This window comes from Neophocaena asiaeorientalis, unplaced genomic scaffold (genome assembly GCF_003031525.2).
Source record: "Neophocaena asiaeorientalis asiaeorientalis breed wild unplaced genomic scaffold, Neophocaena_asiaeorientalis_V1.1 scaffold220, whole genome shotgun sequence".
NCBI classification, from domain to species: Eukaryota; Metazoa; Chordata; class Mammalia; order Artiodactyla; family Phocoenidae; genus Neophocaena; species Neophocaena asiaeorientalis.
This window is the reverse complement of record NW_020174042.1, coordinates 5,607,061-5,630,133: the sequence shown is the minus strand read 5'-3', so window position 1 is coordinate 5,630,133 and position 23,073 is coordinate 5,607,061. Positions and strand designations below refer to the sequence as shown.

General features: G+C 47.0%; 1 protein-coding gene across 2 annotated transcripts in view; it reads left to right on the top strand.

Moving 5' to 3' along the window:
* GOLM1 (golgi membrane protein 1) overlaps nt 1–23,073 on the top strand; it is a 53,259-nt gene that overhangs the window by 7,540 nt on the left and 22,646 nt on the right. For both annotated transcript variants that reach the window (XM_024753859.1, XM_024753858.1), the window contains exons 2-4: nt 2,968–3,117; nt 4,887–5,066; nt 20,303–20,357. In XM_024753859.1, coding sequence (XP_024609627.1) covers nt 2,989–3,117; nt 4,887–5,066; nt 20,303–20,357 — 364 coding nt within the window. In that variant the 5' untranslated portion in view covers nt 2,968–2,988. The remainder of the gene's footprint in view (nt 1–2,967; nt 3,118–4,886; nt 5,067–20,302; nt 20,358–23,073) is intronic.

The window sequence follows — 23,073 nt, the reverse complement described above, 5'->3', positions numbered from 1 at the left end:
GGAGAGGAAGGCGTTTGAAATGTTTGACAGCTGTAAACTCTGGCTCTGAGTTCCCGCCCTCAGTCTTCCTCAGGCTTTGGCATTTACCACCAGTGTTTGTCCCTTTGTCTTCAGCAGCAGGGTTCCTGCAGTCCTGGAAGTCCGTGGTGAGGCATGTTGCAGGCCCTCCCTTCCTCTTGGCACAGCTGTGGTCATCTTACCTGGGCAGCCCTGTGTCCATTGGGAAGTCCAGGACTCTCCTAACCATCCCTCTGGGTGGCTGCACACCGTCCGGCTGGCCAAGTGCTGGGTCACAGTGACGGGCTTCTGAGACTGTACTCAACTTCCTGGCATCTCTCTTTTGCATAATGTGGTCCTGGTCTGGGATGTCTACTGCTGCAGCGGTATCCGGAGTCAGTCCCAGGAGGTGACAGTTACTGCTGCTTCAGTTGACAGCAGAGTCAAGGGAAGAATGCAGATGGCTGGTTCCTATAAAGTAGAACGATTGAGGAAGGAAAGCATTCATCACCATTTTCTTATAAAACAAGAAAAAGACCAGATCTGGAAATGATTTGTTTTTCATCTTTCCATCTCTAATAATGATAGTCAGCATTTATCGAGCAATTGACACTATGTACCAGTTGTGGTTCTAAGCACTTCTCATATCTTTACTCATCTGTTACTCACTTGAACCCTCTGCCGAAGATGGTGAGGCACAGATGGGTCCTGTGACTCCGAAGAGGTGGAACCAGGATCCGACTCTGGCCATCAGGTTCCAGAGTTTGTTCTCTTAACACTGCCCTGAGCTTCCTGGTGCTAGCACATCACCTGTCCCCTAGTAGTTGCTCATTACATTTTTTTACTGACTGGCTAAAGGAAGGAGAATGTTAAATGATCATATGTACACGTCCTTGGAGTGAGAGTTGAGTTATATTGTTTTCAGAGCTAAAGTATACCCACCCTGACTTACATCTGCAGGAATAACAAAAGGTTGAGTGTCCCATCTAAAAGTTTATTTTTAGGGAATTAAGCATATGACAAAGATGGCCTTTCAAAGAACTAAGTAAAAATAGTTTATTTCATAAAGGATGCCCAAGGAACTGGCCAGCCATTACAAAAACTAAAAAAGAGTTGTTTTCTTTGTATTTCCTTACTCCTTACGTCAAAAAGGAATTCCAAGTGGATGAAACATTTACATATAAATATGAAAACATAGATATGTTGAGAGGAGATATGGGTAAATGTATATATAAACTTAGAGTAGGAAATGTCTTTCTAATCATAAGCAAAATCTAGAAGCAGTAAAAGAAAAGAGTGATAAGATTAGGTTATTTTAAAAACACCACCAACAACCAAAAATCATGGGCAAAAAATTTTACAGAGAAAGGAGGAGTGGGCCCAGTTGTTTGTAATTTAAGAAGCGTCCCAGGCGATTCTGATACTCTCTGAGGGTTAAGAGCAGCTGGAATAGAAGGATACAGCCAGTGGAGTGGGAAGAGGAGGACTTTTAATTTTACACTTCCTGTGATTTTTCTCCCCAATTGTATTTGTCTTCTTATATTTTAAAAAGTTAATGAGTAAAAAAAAAAAAAAAAAATTTGTGATCAAAATCAAACAGGATGAGGCAGTAGAGACATTTTTAGCAGATCTATAAAATTTCCTAGAACTTTAGTATTTCTGAGCATTAGTCTCTGTTAGTATGTACAATGTTTGCTGATATCAACTGTCAGTTGAATTTAAAACTTTTTTCCCTCTTTTGTCCCGAGAGACCAGAAGCTGGTGAAGAAGCCATCAGCCAGTGGAGGCTGGACTCAGCCCTCAATTCATGGGAATTCTGGGGGTGCTTTGTTTTAGGTGATTCAACTAGATTGCTCATTCAGAGAGAGAGAGGATGTCTCCCAGGGACACACTTAGCTACAGGTACCATGGGGGAGAGCCAGCTTTGTCAGCTCTTCTGTGTTCTCACCTGCAGGAACTTCACCTCAAAGCTGAGTCCCTGGTAGTCTCCCTTCCCCCTCCTCCCTCACCTCCTTTTCCTCTTCCTCCATTGCTGGCCACACCTGGCATAAAAGCATATGTGTTCTGAGGGACACTGTTTATTGTGTGTGCTGCCCTCCCTCTGATAAGGACCTTTGATCTGGCTCAGCGAAAGCCGTTTGGAAAAGTCAGTTTCCCTTGTCCTTGCTGACCAGGGCCAGGATCCAGCCAGACCTGGCTTGGGGTTGAAGCCGGTGAGTGAAACATAGCTCCTTTCTTCTCAGCTGTATTTGTATTCCTTTTAAGAAGCTCCATGCTCCCTGCAGCCCTTGAAGTCTTCTCCTGACTCGGCTTTGCGGCACAGATACGGCTTCAAAGGGAGAGAGAACAGTGTTCAAAGGAAGCAGAGCATAAATGCCTGTTCCCGCTGCAGGCAGGGCACCTCCGGTCCTGGCTTCACACACCTCTAGAAGGCTTTCCGGCTTTGCTCAGGAAACACTTTAACTGGGTATCTTTGGCAATTCTGTCACAGGGTAAAAAACCCTCCCTGGTTAGGAATCAGATCAAAAAGGCTTTGGGGAATAATGAGAAATGGAGTCTTTCTAGTGTGATGTAGAAGCACTATTATTTGCTATTGCTGTTTAAAGAGATGATGATTTCTCAGATTGTATTGGGAGGTAGGAACTATAATTATAGACAAGAAAACGGAAGTGTAAGAGAAATTGTTACCTGCCTGAGGTGTTGAGCCCGTGTCTGATGGGTTTCTAGGACGGTGCTTGCTCCCACAAGCCTGTCGCAGGGGTCTGGCCGCACTGCCCAGGGCACACACCGCTGGCTCTGGGTGGGCTACTTACACAGTCTTCTCCACCGACGGCTTTGCATTTCAAGAAGAGGCCGCCAGCCTGTGTTTCGGGGCGGGACACCTTCGTGTTGGTTGTGGTGACGCATGTGGCGTGCCTGGGGCATGGTAATACTGGTACTGAGGCCTGTGTGTTTGCTTTTATTTGGCAGATTCTCAGCCTGGTCTGTGAGATGATGGGATTGGGAAACGGGCGTCGGAGCATGAAGTCGCCGCCCCTCGTGCTGGCTGCCCTGGTGGCCTGTATCATTGTCCTGGGCTTCAACTACTGGATTGCGAGCTCCCGGAGCGTGGATCTCCAGGTGTTCTGTTTGTGTGGATGTCACAGAGTATTTAAAGCTGCTGGGCAGTGGGGTCCAAGGGGTTTGCTGTTTATCACCACCTAAGGTGTTGCATGCTGTAATGCTCGCTGCGGGGCTCTGCATGTCCCCCCACCCAGCCCCCGGCCTGACGGCACGCCAGCTCTGCTCTTGGGTGAGAGAGGACCCCCTTGTGACTTCTTAGGATTGCTGCCAGGACATGCCTCTGCTTTTCCTGTGAGTTAACAATTTTCAGTCAAGCCTTTTGGGCTGGTTCTGGGAAGACAACTTGCGTTAAGTACCCTGCCCACAGCCTGTTCTGGTCCTCCAGTCCACAGTCAGAATCTAAGAGTGGTGTTGGTAATGCACGTGGAGAACGGGCCTGAGAAATATGTTTTTAGAGGTACCAATCTTTATCAGCATCATTTACTGATAATAATAACTTTCTTTCCCATTCATTGCTGCCCGTCGTGGGTCAGGCAGTGCTGAGCAGTGACAGAGACTCTCGTTGACCGCAGTTTAGTCAGCCTCTGAGGAGCCCCCTTCGTGACTAGGCCTCCATCTTGGTCCCCCATCCTGTTTTTGACCTGCCCAGCACAGGCTTAGCAAAGAATCCCTCTAACTCATCCCTCCACCCCTGATACCTGAGCAAGGTCCTCATCCCTTATCTTTGATGTCTAGCCCTGGGCCTGCCTTTAGCAAGACTCCTGTTAGGCCAGTTTAGCAAGAATCTCCCCACCCTCTTAGTGCTTTTCCACCCACTGACCCCCTCACTCTGCTCGTTGGCTATAAATCCTCTGCTGTCCTTGCTGTGCTCAGAGTCGAGAACAGTTTCTCTCCCGACTGCAATAGTCATGACCCCTGTTGCAGTAGCCTTGAGTAAGGTTTTCCTTATCACTTTAGCAAGCGTCAGAATAATTTTTCTTTGAGGATGTATTGCATACATTGCCTTCTTTTGTACAGACTCTCTCAGGTTGGGATTTTACGTTCCCCATTTCACAGGTGGGCAAACTAAGGCTCGGAGAGGTTAAGGACGAGGGGAGCTGGGATGCCAACCCAGTCTTTCTGATGGCAGAGCTTGAGTTCTTAGCTGTGGAAATCCATCCCATAGGGGTGTTTTGTCCTCCTCTCATGCTTACCTCCCCACGGTGGCAGTGCTTTTGTCTGAGCTTCCGCTGGACCCCTGTTCTCTGGGCAGATGGGGTCTTGGTGTGCAGAGAACTGAATCTGTTTTCAGAGATTGTGTCTTATAAAGAGTGCTTAAATGCTCTGTTAGTGAGGAAAAGGAACTAAATATTTCAGCACCAGCTCACGCCAGGTAAAGCATAAGCCATTTTACGTACAGGAAGACCTTGGCAATATCCCGAATTCAGTTCCAGACTGCCACAATAAAGCCAATAGCGCAATAAAACAAGTCATGTGAGTTTTTGTTTTCCCAGTGCATAGAGAGTTATATTTACACTATATGGTAGTCTGTTAAGTGTTCAATAGTGTTATGTCTAAAAAGTACATACTTAACTTAAAAATACTGCTGGGATTTCCCTGGCAGTCCAGTGGTTAAGACTTCTCGCTTCCAGGGCATGGGGTGTGGGTTTGATCCCTGGTTGGGGAACTAAGATCCCACATGCTTCGAGGCACGGCTAAAAAATAAAAAAATAAAAATACTTTACTGCTAAAAAATGGTAACCATCATCTGAGCCTTCAGGGAGTCATAGTAGTAACTTCAGTGATCATGACTGCAGATCATCATAACAAATACAATGTCCTTGCAGACGCGCATCGTGGAGCTGGAAGGCAGGGTCCGCAGGGCGGCAGCAGAGCGAGGGGCCGTGGAGATGAAAAAGAACGAGTTCCAGGGGGAGCTGGAAAAGCAGCGGGAACAGCTGGACAAAATTCAGTCCAGCCACAACTTTCAGATGGAGAGCGTCAACAAGTTATACCAGGATGAAAAGGCAAGACCTGCTTGGTTTTCCTCTTAATTCTGTTCTAAGTACCATTGATACCCTGTCGAATTCTCCTCAGTGGGAGGATAAGCCGCTGTGTGTGTATGTGATGTAGTTACGTGGAATGAGCCTCTTGATCCAGCTTTGGATGTCTCCTCATATCGCCATTAGGCCCTGGGTGGGTTTATTGGAAAAACTTTTGCAGTGCTGATAAATGGGAGAAATGCAAAAGAACTGTCTTAGCAGCATGTTCATCCTCCTGTTACCTTTTTTCCTTACTTTCTACAAGTATGCATTAAGTACCTGCTCTGTGCCAGGCCTGTGCCGGATGCTTGTATCTCACAGAGGAATAGCATTTGTGCCCTTGAGTATCTCACAGTGAGAGGAGATGTAGACCTCCTAATATATACTAACAAAGAAAGAAGGGGACCCAAGAGAGCTGGTTTTTAAATTTAAAAAATACCAGATCCTGCACAGATTAAAAAAGGGGCTTCCCATTAGTGAGCGTATCTAAGCTTTATGTGTCTTGCTTTTTCTGGTTTTCTTGGGACTGTGTGACTCCACTTTCCTGTTTGTTAAATTGTATAATGGTGTGAGTCACTAATATCTTCCTTTCTAAAGTGCATCAAACTCACGACTATTTATTTCCTCGCAAGGTTTGACTATTTCCTACTAAAACCAAGTCCACATTCAAGATAATGGATCTCAGGATATGACCTCCTTCCAGTAAATCAAGCATTTCACAGAGAGAGGCACACGGATTAGTAAGAGCCAGATCTGTGTAAAGTGCTACTAGTTATCAGATAATGAATCATTTCTAGATAGGGCCTCAGACTTTTCCTATGTAACTGGTTTAAAAGGTGAGAAGTGCTTTTTTTTTTTTTTTTATTTGCGGAGTACTTTCTCATAGCCACAAATGTGTATTTCTTCCTTGGGAATTGTTCCAGTTTTAATGCTGTTATAGGAAAGTGCTCCCTGTAACTTTATAATAAAGTGCTTCCCTATAGGAAAGGTCTCCCTTTTTCTCATGTGTGGGTGACACTATTTGTGCTCCTGAAATCCCCTTTAACTGAATAGAATGGGACCTTGCCATTTCTCACAGTGTGTACACATGCTTAACCTCCTGAAGCACGCTTTGGGAGGCTGCAGAGTTTATTCTCAAGGGATAGAGTGGGCAGAAACTCCATCTGGGATTTGCAGGACGTACCGAGAAGGTCTCTGGTACTCTGGCCCTCTGCCCAGTTAGGAAGGAGGCCTGTGATGGGACCTGGGGAGTGTTGGGCTGGGAAAGGGGACCCAGCAGAGACCAGCAGCCTTGCCCCATTGGGCCTGGGCTGGACAGGGCAAGGTGGGAAGGACCGTATGTGCTATGGTCTGGGACCAGCCAGAGCAAGGTTTTCCCATCTGCAGGGAGGGAGGAAAAAGGAGGATGTTTTGTGTACCTGTCTGCCTGCCTCTCCACCCCTGTGTGTATGTGTGTCATTACCTGAAAATTTGACTCTTTTTTCTGTAGGAAGAATTGTCTTTTGTTGATAATCTGATTCTCTGGCCTTCTACATTTTGTTTTTAACTTTTTTTTTTTTTTTTTTTTTTGAAATGGTAGTGATAGAAGATAGAAGGGCTGTTCATGTCTCCATGTGATGTTTGGTTATTGCTTTTAACTGTCCTTGTTTTCTTAACCTCATCAGTCTCCCAAATGCCTCTGAAATTTTACTGGCTCGTGAAATCCAAAATTCTGGGAATGACTAATCTCTCTTTTCATACTCCTCCATGCTTCTGGATATTTTTGTGCATTGCACAAAGTGTGGGTGCCTGTTTGGGGTGGGGAGAAGCAAGAGCGACTGCAGGGTAATTTCTGCTCATGGGACCTTCTGCCTTGGCCTTGGTACGCCGAGGGGCTCCAGAGTCCTGTAAAACAGGTTGCAGGCAGCCGGGCTTCCCGTATCGTATGGGCGGAGTCCTCAGAGACTGCGCTGCCCAGAGCCATTTGTTCTAGCGAATTCATAGTAACACAGTCAATGAAGCTTCATCACCACAGGCAAGCCCTAGATACAGAAATGCTGGTTTATTGAGTGTAAGCTTTGGTGGGGATAAGCCTTCAGACTTGGAATTCTTTGAAATGTGATTGACCGACTGTTTCCTAGAAGCATCTGCCTCTATAGGAGGAAATGAGAGGGAACATCTCCCAGCCAGAAACCAGGTGACTGTTACACCTCGCTTCTGAACACTTCAGTTTTACGGCTTCTTTTTTAAAAAGGGGACATAATGCGGGATCTTAGCACTCCCGCCCCACCCCCAAGTTCAAGAACTGTTTGAGCATCCAAGGGGAGGGAGGCTATTGTAGTCACAGTAAACATCTAACAGTGGATATTGAAAGTCGAGGAGCCCCAGTATAGAAGGTAAAGTACACATTTGAGAGACAGTCAAATAGCCGCTGGGAAAGGGTGAGAGTCCTTTCATTTGGAGTTTTAAGCTTTTATAGGAGATGTGATACAAAGTTCTTTTCATTTTGGGGGTGGGGATGGGGGCTCGTTTCTTAGCTCCAGGAGGATTTTTGCCGTAGTTTGGGGTGAGGGTGAATGGCATGGGGCTTCTGGCCAGGCAGCCCTGGGTTCAAATCCTTGTTTTCCTTAACTGTATGATTTCAGGCAAGTCAGTTAAGTTCCCTGGACCTGTTTTCTCAGCCGCCAAGTGGAAATAACAACAGAATCCCTTTTGCAGGGTGGCTGCAATGATTCAGTGTAATATTTATGAAGGGTTTATCACAGTGCCTGACATGGAGCAGAAGCCTGAAACGCGGTAGCTAGTATTATTACAGCTAGTCGTCGTGGTAGTAATGGTGATAGCATAGGGGTAGAGGTAGTAGTAAACCACAGCATCTGGAGTGATAATATTATTATTATTATTATTTTTTGGTATGGACTCTTCTTTTTTCTTCTAAATTAAAACCATGAAAACAGATTGTCCTGGCTTTCAGAAGAGATGAAGGAGGTGCTGGGGTGTCTGTTGGAGCCAAGCGCGAACAGCACAGTTGAGCCGTGCAAAGAGCACCAACAACAGCTGTCACACCAGCGACCAGAGCGCGTGTTTTGCAAATCTTTGCCGAGCCAGGGTTACGTTCAGCATTACACAGGAATTGTCTCCTGTCTTCCTCTCAGTAGCCTCATGAAGTTGGTGCTCATCGTACAGGGAGGGATCTGAGGTCCAAAGGGAGTTAGTGACTGTCACCTAGGATGTGACCTAGACCCTGGGTGGCCACCAGCGGGGCCTCCATCTCTGCCCCTGGCCTCCTTCTGCTCTGTGTAGAGCCCGATTCTCTGGGCCGCAGGGGGCCTCTCCAGAGCTCTCCATCACCTAAATCATGCAGGGGGCCTGGGTGTGGCCACAGAAGAAACCAGGTTGACCTGAGTTGATAGTTGTTAAAGCTGGGCGATGGGATCACTTTTCTGTCTCCTTGCTTCGAAAGACTACTGTTATTCCCGCTAGCTCTCCTTTGTCCCCAATTCCAAATTCTGAGGCAAAAAATAACCTGATTGTTTCAATCTGGCTGGGAAGTCCCCAGAGAAGTTGGGCTGGTCTGTCACCCCCAGTACATGACTCTGTTATCTATTTTTTTTAATCTTAGGAAGTTAGCACTCGTGCTTTGAATTGGAATGAGGCTCTTTTTCAGAATTTTAAAGACCCTACTGGTGGTCTAATAGTGATTCTCAGCTGTGGGAGGAGCTGGCTTGCTGGCACGTATGGGTGCAAATCTCACATGACCTAGGGCGTTCCAACCTTGACCAACATCCCTACCTCAGGCTGGCATTGCTACTCTGCATGGGCATAAAAGTCCCCAAGTTGGGGGCTGGGTAGAAGCTTGAAAGCCGAACCTATCAGGGACAGTGTGGTAATGAAATTGATGCCTCGTTCGGGTCAACACTGTCTAACAATTCCCTGTGACGGTGGAAATGTTCCCTTCTTTTGCTCTGTGGTACGGTAGCAGCTGGCCCCATGTAGCTGTTGAATACCTAAAATGTGGCTAGTGGGACTAAGGAACTGAATTTTATTTAATTTTAACTAATTTAAAATTAGATAACCACATATTGGACAGCACAGGTTTGGACAGTAGAGACAGACCAAAAGTAAAACTAAACAAATGGGGCTGTCTCAAACTAAAAAAGCTTTTGCACAGCAAAGGAAATAATCAACAAGACCAAAGGCTGCCAGATGAATGGGAAAAGATATTTGCAAACTATGTATCTGATAGGTGTTAGTATCTAAAATAAGCAGAGAACTCATACAACTCAACATCAGAAAAATGAACCCGAGTAAAAAATGGGCAGAGGATCTGAATAGACTTTTTTTTTCAAGGAAGACATACAGATGGCCAGCAGGCACATGAAAAGGTGCTCAACATCACTAATCATCAGGGAAATGGAAATCAAAACCACAATGAGATAGCACCTCACACCTGTCAAAATGGCTATTATCAATAAGACAACAAATAACAAGTGTTGGCAAGGAGGTGGAGAAAAGGGAACCCTTCTGCACTGTTGGTTGGAATGTAAATTGGTGCAGCCACTATGGAGAACCGTATGGAGGTTCCTCAAAAAAATTAAAAATAGAACTACCATATGATCCAGCAGTTCCACTGCTGGGTGTTTATCCTAAGAAAACAAAAACACTGATTTGAAAAGATATATGCACCCCTGTGTTCATTGCAGCATTATTCACAATAGTCAAGATATGGAAGCAACCTAAGTGCCCATCAGTAGATGAATGGATAATGAAGATGTGGTGTATACATACAGTGGGATACTATTCAGCCGTAAAAAAGAATGAAGTCAGGCTTCCCTGGTGGCGCAGTGGTTGAGAGTCCGCCTGCCGATGCAGGGCACACGGGTTCTTGCCCCGGTCCGGGAAGATCCCACATGCCGCAGAGTGGCTGGGCCCGTGAGCCGTGGCCGCTGAGCCTGTGCATCCGGAGCCTGTGCTCCTCAACGGGAGAGGCCACAACAGTGAGAGGCCCGCGTACCGCCAAAAAAAAAAAAAGTTGAATTGCTGGAGCAGAAGTTGGACATATATATTATTACATTTTTATTAGCTCTTTCTGCCTTGCTCACCAAATGTGGTCCTGCTGTTGTTGTCTTTTTCTTTCGGCACCTTCCTGGCCTGTTCCTTTTTCACCAGCCACAGCCCATTGGATGCAGGGAGAAGCCTGGTACAGTGAAGTGCACCCATTGCTAGGGCAGCAGGTGATCAGTCAGGTTCTCTGTCTTGATAATTTGAACCAAATCTCACAGACTGATCACTTGATGGTAAACACTTCAAATGAGACTTTAGATGATTCTTGGAGATTGAACTGTCATTTTCATTTTCTTTCTTTTCTGCATTCCTGTCTGTTGCATAAATAGGTGTGGTTGAGACTGTTTGCATAAATGCTATTATGCAAGTTAACTGGGTGGAAGCTCATTTCCTGAGTTATATGTAAGTAGGGATATTCAGCTTTGTTTTAAAACAAAAAAATGATTGTGTATGAGTCAGGCTTAAGTAAATGTCAAAAAGTTGTCTTTTTCTTAATTATCAAAATGTTGTTGTAGACAATTTTGAAAATATAAAAAGAAAATCAAAATCACCTGTAATTCCATCACTCAGAGATTAACCACTGGGAACCTTCCACCCCCTTTTAAAAAATACACATTACACTCCAGCTTTTATAAATTATGGTTGCAGTCAAGCTTTTTAAATGTAGTGTGCCATGAAGATTGTAGATAAAGTGGGTTCTTTAAATGATAAACGTGTTTGAACACACGTAGTTTCCACACATCATTTAAAAAGACCCAGAAAAAAAAAAAAAAAAAAAAAGACCCAGAAACTCTTGGCTTACTCTGCATTGTTACCTTAGGCGTATTGAGGTGACCCCCCCTTAGGTAGGAAGGCAAGGGTATAATTCCAGATAAGAGGATTCTTCATAAATGTTTGCTGAAGGGACTTCTGTAGACTGCCTTGGCGTCTAGTTGGCATGGGGACCATGTTTTCTGTAGACTGCCTTGGCGTCTAGTTGGCATGGGGACCATGTTTTCTGTAGACTGCCTTGGCGTCTAGTTGGCATGGGGACCATGTTTTCTGTAGACTGCCTTGGCGTCTAGTTGGCATGGGGACCATGTTTTCTGTAGACTGCCTTGGCGTCTAGTTGGCATGGGGACCATGTTTTCTGTAGACTGCCTTGGCGTCTAGTTGGCATGGGGACCATGTTTTGAATGTGAAGATCTGCGTTTGAGTCAGGTGAACAGGATTATACATGTGTTGTCCTGTTAGTTATTGGATAACAAATTGCCCCCAAACACAGTGGTTTAAAACCATGACAGACGTTTATTTTGCTCATAATCTGCACTTTGGGAGGGCCCAGAGGGAACAACTTGTCTCTACTCCACGCTCCACATTCTGGGGTGCTTTTTTTTTTTTTTTTAATATTTATTTATTTATTTGGTTGCATCGGGTCTTAGTTGCGGAAGGCGGGTTCTTAGTTGTGGCATGCAATCTCTTAGTTGCGACATGCATGTGGGATCTAGTTCCGTGACCAGGGATTGAACCCGGGCCCCCTGCGTTGGGAGCCCGGAGTCTTATCCACTGCGCCACCAGGGAAGTCCCTTGAGGGGATATTTTTAAACCACCACATTTGTGTGGGTACAAATAATCCTCACATAAGCACCCAGTGAAATACTATTTTCTTTGTACGGGTGTGTAGGTGTATACCTATAAAACAAGTTTTTAAGGGTCTGGAATCAGAGCCCCAGGTTGTAGTTAGTTTTGGCAAAAGCTAATGGAGGGTCTCTTGTACAGGTCTGCGTGGACTCCTGAGGATGGCACAGAATGGTTGAATTCATTCTTTTCCTCTTGGCAGAATGCCAGTTAATGTTTGTAGGTCTGAAGGCTTACCAAGATCTTGGGTAGCCTCCAGACTTAGTTGCTGCCCTGTAGCCACGTGGTGGCCCTAAAGGCATTTGAGGGACTGATTACCTAATATCTGAGATGGTTGAGGGAGAAGTCTGGGAGACCCTGAATTACCGAGTAGCACTTTGTCCAGGGCAGGCTGAACGTCCTGCTGTTGTGTTCATTCTCACTTGCCGGAAGTGGGAGTCAGAAATAGCTTCGTTTGCCATAGTTTTGTTTGGGACGTTCTTTCTAGGACGGTTTCTTGCAGCCATTTGTCTGCTATGGCATATTGAGTCTTTTCACTTATTTGTTAAAATATGTAAATTAACACTGAGTAGTGCAAAGAAAATCGTTTGAGTAACATTTCATTTGTGGTGGAAATACGGTTCCTGTGTGGTTCCTGACCTAAAAGAAGAAAGATGGTGAAGCAGAAGAGTGGAAGAGGGGACGCTGGCAACACGTTAACTGTTTTGTGTCCAGGAAGAGGAAATCTTAAATAGAAGAGGCAGCTGGGAAGGTGGAGGGAGGACGGGCCCGCATTCCACTTGCCTTGGCCCCCCGCTGTCACCCACTTGTGTGACCTGCGCCCCCGTCGAGGTGGCCTGTCACAGCTGCCGGTTTGTCCTCTCTCGCACGGTGACACGGGGCATGAAGGGGCTCTGGAAGGCGTTATTTGAAGTGTGTGGTGGGAAAATATCCTGTGTTTCTGGGGCTTTCCTGTTGTGAGTGACGGGTAGTGTGGGGGGGTGAGTGTTGGGGCCAGGAGAACCCCAGGTGTGTGCCTCCTGGTTCCTGTGTGGTGTTTGGACCTGGGCTGGGGCTGCTTCCCTCGGTCGCAGCAGCGTTGGTTTCTATGAGTGACTTCTGTAAGATTCTGCCTCTTGAAGAGGAAACAACGAGCGTTAAGAAGTCTGGCCTTTTGTCCTGCTTTAGAGTTCCCAAAATGCTTCCACACGTGTGAACACATGTCATTTCTCAACGTGCCAGCCTGGGAGACAGGCACTGTCACCTCTGAGATGGAGGCAAGGACTGACCCCCTGAGAGGTAACCTGGCTTGGGGGGCCTGCAGAGTGGCCGGCGGGGGCAGGGCTGGGCCCGGGCTGCTGGTTCTTTCCATCCGTTTGGCCTCACCACACTGAATTTTCAAACAGCAGGACACAGTTCTGAGTGTTCCAGTTTCTTCTTTCTGGGCCAGCCTTTCTTCCGTAGCTGGGAACAATGATGATTTTCTTCCAGACAGTGGGTTTTCTTAGGGAATCAGAGTGGACTTGTGCAGATAAAAGTAGTTTTTTTGATTTTTATCACCTTTTACCCCTGTGGTTGACTGAAGAATCAAGGGTTCTAAAATAGCTTTTCTGTTTTTATTCCCATTAGTTCTCCATGTCCATTTCTATCCATCTGTTCAGTATTTATTCTGCCAGGTGCTGGCCTTGAACCCTGTGGTGGACCAGGCCGGGCCCTTTGTCTGTGCACTTCCCGTCGAATGCAGCAGAAAGATGAGTTAATGGGTCTATCGGTGTCGATTTTTAAGCAGAAAGGATTTAGTACAGGGAAGCAGGTGACTATAGAAAGGTGGGAAGGTCTGGAGGAGCAGCCCCGGGCCAGGGACGGCTCCTGGGGCACCAGGCGGGACTGGCCCCAAAGGCTTGCTCCTTGTGCCCGACCTAGAGCTGGACGGGAGGCCGCTGCTGCCCCTCTAGCTCAGAGCCAGGGTCCCCATGCCTTGCTGCATTCTGCACCTCCAGCGCCCTCACCCTGTTCAGCATTCCAGTCACAAGTGAACACCTCTGATCTGAATCTAAATCCTGCTGGGAACGAATCTGAAAAACGTGCATTAGCCTTTGCCATTCAGGAGGGCACAGTAAGTAAGAGCTACATGCTTCAGACGCCTAGTGCATCTTCCACCAGGCAGGTGGAGCGGGGTGTCTGCACGCTGTGTGAGTCACTGTGTGAGGAGAGCCGTCTCAGGTGTCACCTGGAAGCGACAGGTGAATGTGTCCCTCCCCGGGTGCAGGGACAGCACCTGGTGGCTGGGCGTAGAGAGAGTGGGGTTGGACGCAGAGTAGAGAGGGGTGCAGGGGTCCTAAGAAGAGGATCTTTTTTAAGTCACTAGGGGGTTTGCACTTGAGTTCGAGGACAGGGGAACCATCACAGGGTTCAAGCTGTAGATCAAGGCTGTCAGATCAGACCTGGGGGTTTAAAGGCAGGCCCAGGCCCCTGGGGGAGTGTGCTTAGGGTAGGGAGCTGGGCAGAGAGGAGGCAGACCACTCAGGCATCTCTTGAAATATCTGATGCAAACATGTTGCTGAGCTGAATTGAGGTAGGAGTGGAATGAATTCTGTAAAGTGAGCATGTTCGAGAGACGGCCAGGAGGAAGAGTGGACAGGCCTGGGTGGCAGGTGGCATGGGGAGAGGTGAGGGACAGGTCTGTATAGAGGCAGAAAGGGGAAGCAGGTGAAAGCAATCCACCAAACATCTGTTTCCTGAGAAAAAGTGTTTCGGAAGACTCAGTGTTTTCAGGTAAATACTCTTAGTCTGCTGCTTGAATGTAGCCTTCAAAGACAGCTTTGTGATTAAACTCAAGTAATTTACCCCCCACCATTAAAAGGAAAAAAGAGTGTTTGTTAGGAGAAACCGCAAAACACATTTTCTGTGCCGTCCCTGCTTTGCAGGGAAGGCACCTGGGGTCTGTTGTGGTTGGTGCTGGACGTCAGGAGAAACTAAGGGAGAAGCTTACTTGGTTCAAGACCCAATGAGATGTCACAGTACGTCCTGGGTTAGCTCCATGGGGAGGGCGGTATCTTGCCTTCCCGTCTGTGAATTGCCCCTGACCGTCTCGGATGAGCAGGTGGGCATGCGTTTTCTGTGCTCTGCTCTCCTGTGTCCACAGGCAGGGAAACAAGCCCTGCAAAGGTGCTCGCTCTCCGCTCGGCTTCTTCCTACAGGGAAGAGCCTTTCCACCAGCATCTCCGTGCTCCTCGGGAGCGGGGCGAGGGGCGCCCCCGGGTGGCTTTTGTCTGGTTCTCCCCTCCTCACACTTCCCCAACCCTCTGTTCTTCTAACCCAGCGCTGCAGGACCGCGTTGATGTGAAATACAAAAAGGGTCTTTGACCAGCTGTCTTTGCACGTATTTCCCTTTGGTGCTGATGAGTGAGATCCGCTGTTTCTTGTTTAAAACAGTGTGGGATGTGTTAGGAGCGCTGGCTGCAGCCCTGGATCCATGCACTTAGTTCAGTTTTCTCTCTAGTCCCCAAGTGTCTGTGTACACCCTGCTTGCGGAAAGTTAGAACTCCCCAAACTGTGGCCTCTCCCACCGGGGAGGGCGAGTTGTTGGGATTCCCATTTGGGAACAGGAAAACCGGCGCCCGCGGAAGGGGCTGAGCCCGGCTCCTCCCGCGGCCTGTGCGGGTGGGTCGGGAGGAGGCTGGACCCCACGCTGCTGGCGGCAGGGGCGCTTCCAGGCCGGTTAAGGACAGCCAGGGAGCGATTGGATTGCTGAGGCCGTACGTGCTGCCATCAGTGCTTTTCTCCCACTGAGAGCACGGAGGAAGATTTTCCAGCTCCAGCCCCTGTGTGGGCAGCTCTCCAGTTGTGCCTGTCCTGGTGAGGGCTGGGGCGCGGTGCTGAGGAGGGGCACCCCAAGTGGGCTGCTCCAGGGGAAGGGCTCCAAGTCCCCTGGCAGCTGATGACAGACCATCAGGGTCTGCGCGCTGAGAAGGACGCCGTTCCGCCTGAGAGCCAGCTGCTAGACAGGCGGCAAAGAACCATCTGGGGTTCCTGCTGCCTGCCCTGTTTGGGTCCTCCTGGCAGTTCTCTGTGACCCAGGTCATGGTGGGCTAGAGGCTGGGGGGCCTGGGACATGGGAGGCAGTTACCCCAGGTTTCTCCTCTCCCCTCCTCTCCCCTCTTCCCCTTTCTTCTCCCCCTCCTTCCCTCATCGTCCAGTGGACAGTTTTCGTGTAGACATGTGTTCTCTTGAGGATATACCTAGCAGTAGAATTACTGGGTCATATGATAACCGTTCAGCTGTTTGAGGAGCTGCCAAATTGTTTTCCTCAGCGTCTACACCATTTTACACTTCCCTCAACTTGGTCTGAGGGTTCCACGTTCTCCACCTCCTTGCAGTACTTGTTATTTTCCTTTCGTTTGTTTGTTTTTCTTGTAGCCATTCTAGTGTTGTGACGTGGTACCTTCTCATTTTGATTTGCATTTCTCTAATGACGCTGAGCATCTTTCTTGTACTTTTGGCCATCTGTGTATCTTCTTTGGGGAAATGTCTATTCAAACCCTTTGCCTACCTGTTTCTTTTTACTTAATTGAATGTAACTGCTAGAGAATTCAAAATTCCCATATCTGACTGACATTATGTTTCCCTTGGGTAGCATTGCTTTGAGAGATTTTGAAACTGATGAGGGGTAAAAAAACTCCCGTGCATACTTCATATTCTTCCCTTCATTCTTAATGTCATTCACCGGTCACGAAGCTTAAACTCTTCTTTTTGAGGTTCATCTCCCAGAGCATTAACAGGAATGTCATTACAAAGAAGTTATCCAGGCACCTGATCGCGGGGGGGTTGACAAGGGCTAGATTGTTTGAGGGTCATCTTTAGTAAGGCTTAAGATGGACCCACATCTTGAAAACAGGTTGGTTATTTTAATGAGCCAAACAAGCACAGCAATAAAGGTCACCTTCTCTTTTCTATAACGTGATGAGCCTCACACTTCCAGTGAGCTTTTCAAAAGTTAGCATTTTAACAGATTTAGTCATTTGTGTCTTACTGAGCTTTTCAGAACATGATAATCTACTGTAGATTTATTGTTTTGGAAATTTACTATGACGCGTTGAGGTTATTTTCTTAGGAATCTAATGGAGAAATAGTTTGATCAAATATACTTATTTCCTGCCTAGAATAGAATGGTTATAATACATTTGTTTGTGGGTGATTCATTCCGAGGTGTTCTGAGCTTAGTGTCCAGTTAAACTCTGGTGGCACTTCCTTGTCTGCTGCTGAGAGTTTCCAGGGGACGGGTCACACACACCAGGAAGTACAACTCCCCCAAAGTCTCTCTGCACCAAAATGCGAAAGTCAACTGGGTTGTTTAGAGTACAATACGTAATTCATTTAAAAATAATTTTGTTTAATGCAGGTGTTTCTTCCTTTATATTGAACCCCCCGAAAAGCTAGAAGCATTTTCCTAAAAATGATTCAAGATTTTCAGTAAATATAAAACTGCAGATATAAAGATATTGCTGGCATTTTATGGTTCTTTTCTCATTTACTTACGTGGAGACTGTATTTTTCCATGCATCCTTAAGTAGGCGGGGGAAGATAACTAAAATGTATTTTGTTTGGAAGAATAAAGTCACGTGGGAGACAGAAATATCTTCAGATGTTTCAAATTGCAGCAATTCCTGAGCCCTCAGGCAGTTGCAAACTCTAATAAGAATTTTTTGGGTGGGGCTGAGGGGAATGAGTGGAGAAGGGGCAAGTAAGATTGCCATAATTGTTGTAGAAATGATCTGCCCAGGAGAGATTGGCTTTCGAGATTATCAGCATGTAATCATTTAAGTGCTCCTTTTCTTTTTTTTTACATCTTTATTGGAGTATAATTGCTTTACAATGGTGTGTTAGTTTCTGCTTTATAACAAAGTGAATCAGTTATACATATACATATGTTCCCATATCTCTTCCCTTTTGCAGCTCCCTCCCTCCCCCCCTCCCTATCCCACCCCTTTCCATCCACCTCATTACAAATAGCTCAATTTCGTTTCTTTTTATGGCTGAGTAATATTCCATTGTGTATATGTGCCACATCTTCTTTATCCTTTCATTCGATGATGGGCGCTTAGTCCATCTCCAGGCTATTGTAAATAGAGCTGCAATGAACATTGTGGTACATGACTCTTTTTGAATTATGGTTTTCTCAGGGTATATGCCCAGGAGTGGGATTGCTGGGTCATATGGTAGTTCTATTTGTAGTTTTTTTAAGGAACCTCCATACTGTTCTCCATAGTGGCTGAACCAATTCACATTCCCACCAGCAGTGCAAGAGGGTTCCCTTTTGTCCACACCCTCTCCAGCATTTATTGTTTCTAGACTTTTTGAAGATGTGAGATGATATCTCATTGTAGTCTTGATTTGCATTTCTCTGATCCTTTTATTTTTCTGTTCTGTTTCAGCACTGTCGTGCAGAGGGAAGGTGGTTTTGATACCCATGCAAGGTGGAAATTGAAGTGTGCGGTTCAGTTGTGTTAAATACATTCATATTGTTGTGCTGCAAATGTCTGGAACTTTTTCGTCTAGCAACACTGAGCCTTTACATCCATTAAACCCTAGTCCGTCCCCTCCACCTACTCCACCTTTTTTCTTCACGTTTTCATGATTCCATCTGCTTTAGACACTGCTTGTGAATAGAATCATACAGTACTTGCCCATCTGTGACTGGCTTAGCATGATGTCCTCAAGGTTCACCGGTGGTGTAGCATGTGACATTCTTTCTTTTTAAAGGCCATGTTCTCTTCCACTGTATGTATATGCCACATTTTCTTTATCCATTCATCCATTAAGGGACACCTGGGTTGCTTCGATTCTTGACTAGTGTGAATAGTGCTGCTGTGAACATGGGTGCAGATATCTCTTCAAGATCCTGCTTTGTGTTCTTTTGAATGTATACCCCAAAGTGGGACCGCTGTGTTTTAGGGCGATCTTTTGCCTTTTTTTTTTTTTTATTTTATGGTACGCGGGCCTCTCACTGTTGTGGCCTCTCCTGTCGCGGAGCACAGGCTCCGGACGCGCAGGCTCAGCGGCCATGGCTCACGGGCCCAGCCGCTCCACGGCATGTGGGATCTTCCCGGACCGGGACACGAACCCATGTCCCCTGCATCAGCAGGCGGACTCTCAACCACTGCGCCACCAGGGAAGCCCTCTTTTGCCTTTTTAATTGAATGTGTGCAAACCTTGTCTGAGAGTAGCAGGACCTGCGAGCTGTGTGAATCTGATTCCCCGCTGGCCCACGCAGAATGTCCATAAACACTCTTCTTGATGATCTCGCCGTGAGAGATTAACTGTACAGATAGTATCACTGTGACTTCTTTCCTGTTGTGCCAGGAAATGTTCCACATGCTCAGACCTCCTGAAATAAACACCAGAATCATTTGGCCAGATTGCACAGCTAGGCACTCACCCCTGGAAACACCTTCCTCCAGAAAGCTCCATCCAGGACAGAGGGCCGGACGGAGAGGTCCAGGAGGAAACAGAGGCACAGAAGGGTGAAGGCGGCGTGGTTGTCATTGTTCTCCTTTACCCAGGAATGAGACAGCAGCCTGTCTCCAAGTTACGGCCAGCAGGTTGACAAAACCTCGTTGATTATGACACAGTAAGAAACTTCCATGTTATGGCCCAGTGTGCACCTCTGTGTGTGTGTCCAGAGAGCATCACTCACCTGTGTGACGCGTGTTGGTATTTAACGTTCCGGTCCCCTCTGCTTCAGGTGCTTGTTTGCTTTTGCACCGGGTACAGTCACGGGATTGTTGTCCTGCTGGGGTTCACACCCCGCTTTGGCAAGTACGCAGTAAGGAAGAGTTCCGTGTCTGGGGCAGACCTGCCGGGCTCGGGCTCTGCCTGTTTGCTCTTGAGAAGGCCACGTGACCTTGAGTCTCTAAAGTCCACTGTGCCTCAGTTTCCTGTCCCCTACAGTGGGATCATATTGTGCCCCCTCACACAGCTGGTGTGAAGAGCCATGGGGCCATGGATGTGGGGCGCCCAGAGCGGCACCTGGCCCCACACTCACTTTTCTTACTTTTTACTGTTGTTCACTGTTATCCCGAGGCCTGTGTTGCTTCTTCCTCCTCTGTTGTCAGCATTCCCAGCTTTGTGTAACTAACTGGGAGTTAGTTCCTCTCCATCCTTGGAGCTCGCAGGGTCTGGATAGAAGGTCTTAGAACGTCAGAAGTTAAAATGGATCGGGAAGCTTCGCAGGCGGAGCGGTCGCTGAACCCCCGTTTCTTTTCCCCATCAGCTGTGCTGGAACTCAGTTTGCCTTCTGACTGAGACAGGGCTGTACCTGGGCTCCCCCAGAGAAAGGCCGGAGTTGCTGCTTCAGCCGGCGCGGAGCTGAAACAGGGCCGGGGAGCCGCCCGCCCGCCCCTTGCTCGGGTCGCAGGCGGGTGCTGGGACACAGGTGCTCTTCTCTCCGCAGGCGCAGAGGGCTCACAGCCCAGCGTGGGAGGGGGGCCGCTCCCCACCCTTTCTTCCACAGGCGCATCTGTCAGGGCTCTTCTGAGTTGTCAGGTTGCCAGTGTTTCATTATGTGATTATCTTCCTTGCAGGCAGTTTTAGTGAATAACATCACCACCAGCGAGAGGCTCATCAGAACCTTGCAAGGTGAGTTCCACTCCCCCCAGACATCAGGCCTGTTAGGAGAAACGCACCTTTCCTCGGTCCTTTTCTAGGGTCGCTTAGTGCAGTCTAATGATGGGTGGTATTACAAGTCATTGGGTAACCTTTACTCTTTTTGCCTAACTATGTTTCCTTAAAGAGCTTTTCCTTTTCTGAGTTTACTGAATACATTGCAGGCTGTTACGCAGAGAATTCAGATTCTCATTTTGTGATACATTATGAAATATATGTGTGTGTGATCTGTTTTATATATGTGTATATATATATGGTATGTGTATGCTCTCTTTTCATTAGGTCACCCAGAAATCAGATTTCCTTCATGAAATTTATATAAAAATGATCCAGCCTAGTTTAATTCCATTTCCTGGCTACTCTTATTCAGTTTGGCAGCCAAGGTTTTTCTTTGGGCCCTTCTGAAGCCGCCGGGGGAGGCAGGGATGGGGTGAAGCCCCTCTGTGAGGTGTGACCGGAGGGGTCACAGGGTCCAGTGCAGCCTGAGAACCTGATGAAAGGAGCACTGGGGCCTCTGATCCCTGACCTGACCCTAGTCTCACCTTTGCCCCTAGTTAAACTCCATCAGTGCCCTCAGCCTCAGTTTCCACCTCTAAGGCGGGAAGGTCAGTCTAGAACTGGGCTGTCCAGAATTGTAGCCACAAGCCCCCTGTGGCCAGCGAACATTTGAAATGTGGCTCATGGGACAGAAGAACTGGATTTTTAATTTTTGTTTAATTTTCAGCAATTTAAATTTAAAACTGATGCTTGACTCAGTTATTGGGAAACTTAAGTATCTTCGGGACAACTTGGGCATACCAATATCCTTTTTAACTGTAAATTTTATGAAATCTAAATTCAGATCAGATCAAGAATTCCCAATTCCTGTTTAACATCTGAATTGAGATGTGCTCTAACTGTAAAATACACACCAGGTTTCAAAGACTTAGTATGGAAAAAAGAATATAAAACATCTTATTCATAATTTCTTACATTAATTCTATGTTGCCATGGTAATATTTTGGATCTGTTGGGTTAAATGAAATATATTATTAAAATTAATTTCACCTGGTTTTATTTACTTTTTAAAAATGTGGTTGCTAGTAAATTTTAAGTGACCTGTGTGGTTTATAATATTATAGTTCTGTTTGACAGTGATGGTCTAGAATTCTAGTTCCAGATCAGCTTCTAAGAATATTAATAGGGGAAACTCAGAGATTCACTAAGTTTAAATGTGTTGCTTGACTGCCGGGGGCTTCTCAGAGCTGATGATCTGCTGGTCCGTCCTCAAGTAGGGCACAACAGCCTGCAGCCTTTGCTGTACTTAGTATTTTTTTTTTTTTTGGCGGTACGCGGGCCTCTCACTGTCGCGGCCCGTCCCGCTGCGGAGCACAGGCTCCGGACGCGCAGGCCCAGCGGCCATGGCTCACGGGCCCAGCCGCTCCGCAGCATGTGGGATCCTCCCGGACCGGGGCACGAACCCGTGTCCCCTGCACCGGCAGGCGGACTCCCAACCGCTGCGCCACCAGGGAAGCCCTGGACTTCGTATTTTGAACGGCTTTAATCAGGTGTGATTGACGTACAGTAAACTACACATATTTAAATTTCACAGTGTGACAGAAGTTTTGACGTAAACGTACGGTTGAAGAAACAACCACAAAATCAACACAGTGAACAGATCCATCAGCCCAAGAAGTGTCTTTGTGCCCCTGGGTAATCCTCCCCAGGCCCCTCTGATCTGCTTTCCGTCCCTCTTAGATGAGTTTGTAATTTTTATAATTTTGTACACATGGAATCAGACAGCCTATACCCTTTTTCGTCGGGCTTCTTGGACGCGGCATAATTATTTTGAGATTCACCCGTGCTGTTATGGCTGCCATAGTTCATTCCTTTTCATTGCTGAGGAGTATTCCATCGCCCCATGCTCGGTTTGATTATAGAATTTTTTTTTTTAAGTTAGGTCTGTTGAAGTATAATTTACACACGATAAAGTTTACCCATTTGCAGTGTACCTTTCTGTGTGTTCTGACACATGCACCTTCCCCTGGATACCAGAGTCAAGACACAGCTTGTGTCTGTCACTCCAGGAAGCCCCACCCACACCTGCCCTCACCTCAGCCTCAGGCACCCAGCGACCAGTTGTCCACCCCTGTAGTTTTGTCTTTTCAAGCATGGCATATAAATAAGTGCTTTTGAGATGCATCTCTGTTGCTGTGTGTATCAGCAGTTCATCGAATCCTTCACTTTTATTTAATTTGATCCCCCCCTCCTGCCCCCCAGAGAGCCTTGTAGGTCTAGGGTTGTGAGGACAGACCTTGGGGAAACTCCAGTGTCTGTCCAGGGCCGTGTTTCAGGCCCTCGTTGCTGCCCTCGGCCCGTTCTGACGTCCCCTTTGTGGCAGCTTTTCCTTCTACCCCCCAGCTTGGCTCTTGGTCAGTGAGCTGCTGCTTTTTTTCTACAGAGCTTTTCCGAGCCAAGTCATCAGGGCAGTGGTGATGCGGCTGATGGATTTCCTCAAAGAAAGCTGTTGTTTCCCAGATAGGAGGGTCAGTGACTAAGTGCACATGGGGCCTCAGAGAATAACTGGGCTGTGACCAAATGACAGGATGCTGGCAGGTATCCTGGTAGCTGAGAACAGGGGGTGCAGCAGGAGTGGCTGCTTATCTGACTGGATGTCGAAATTAGTGTTTCACAGATCGAGGGATACGTC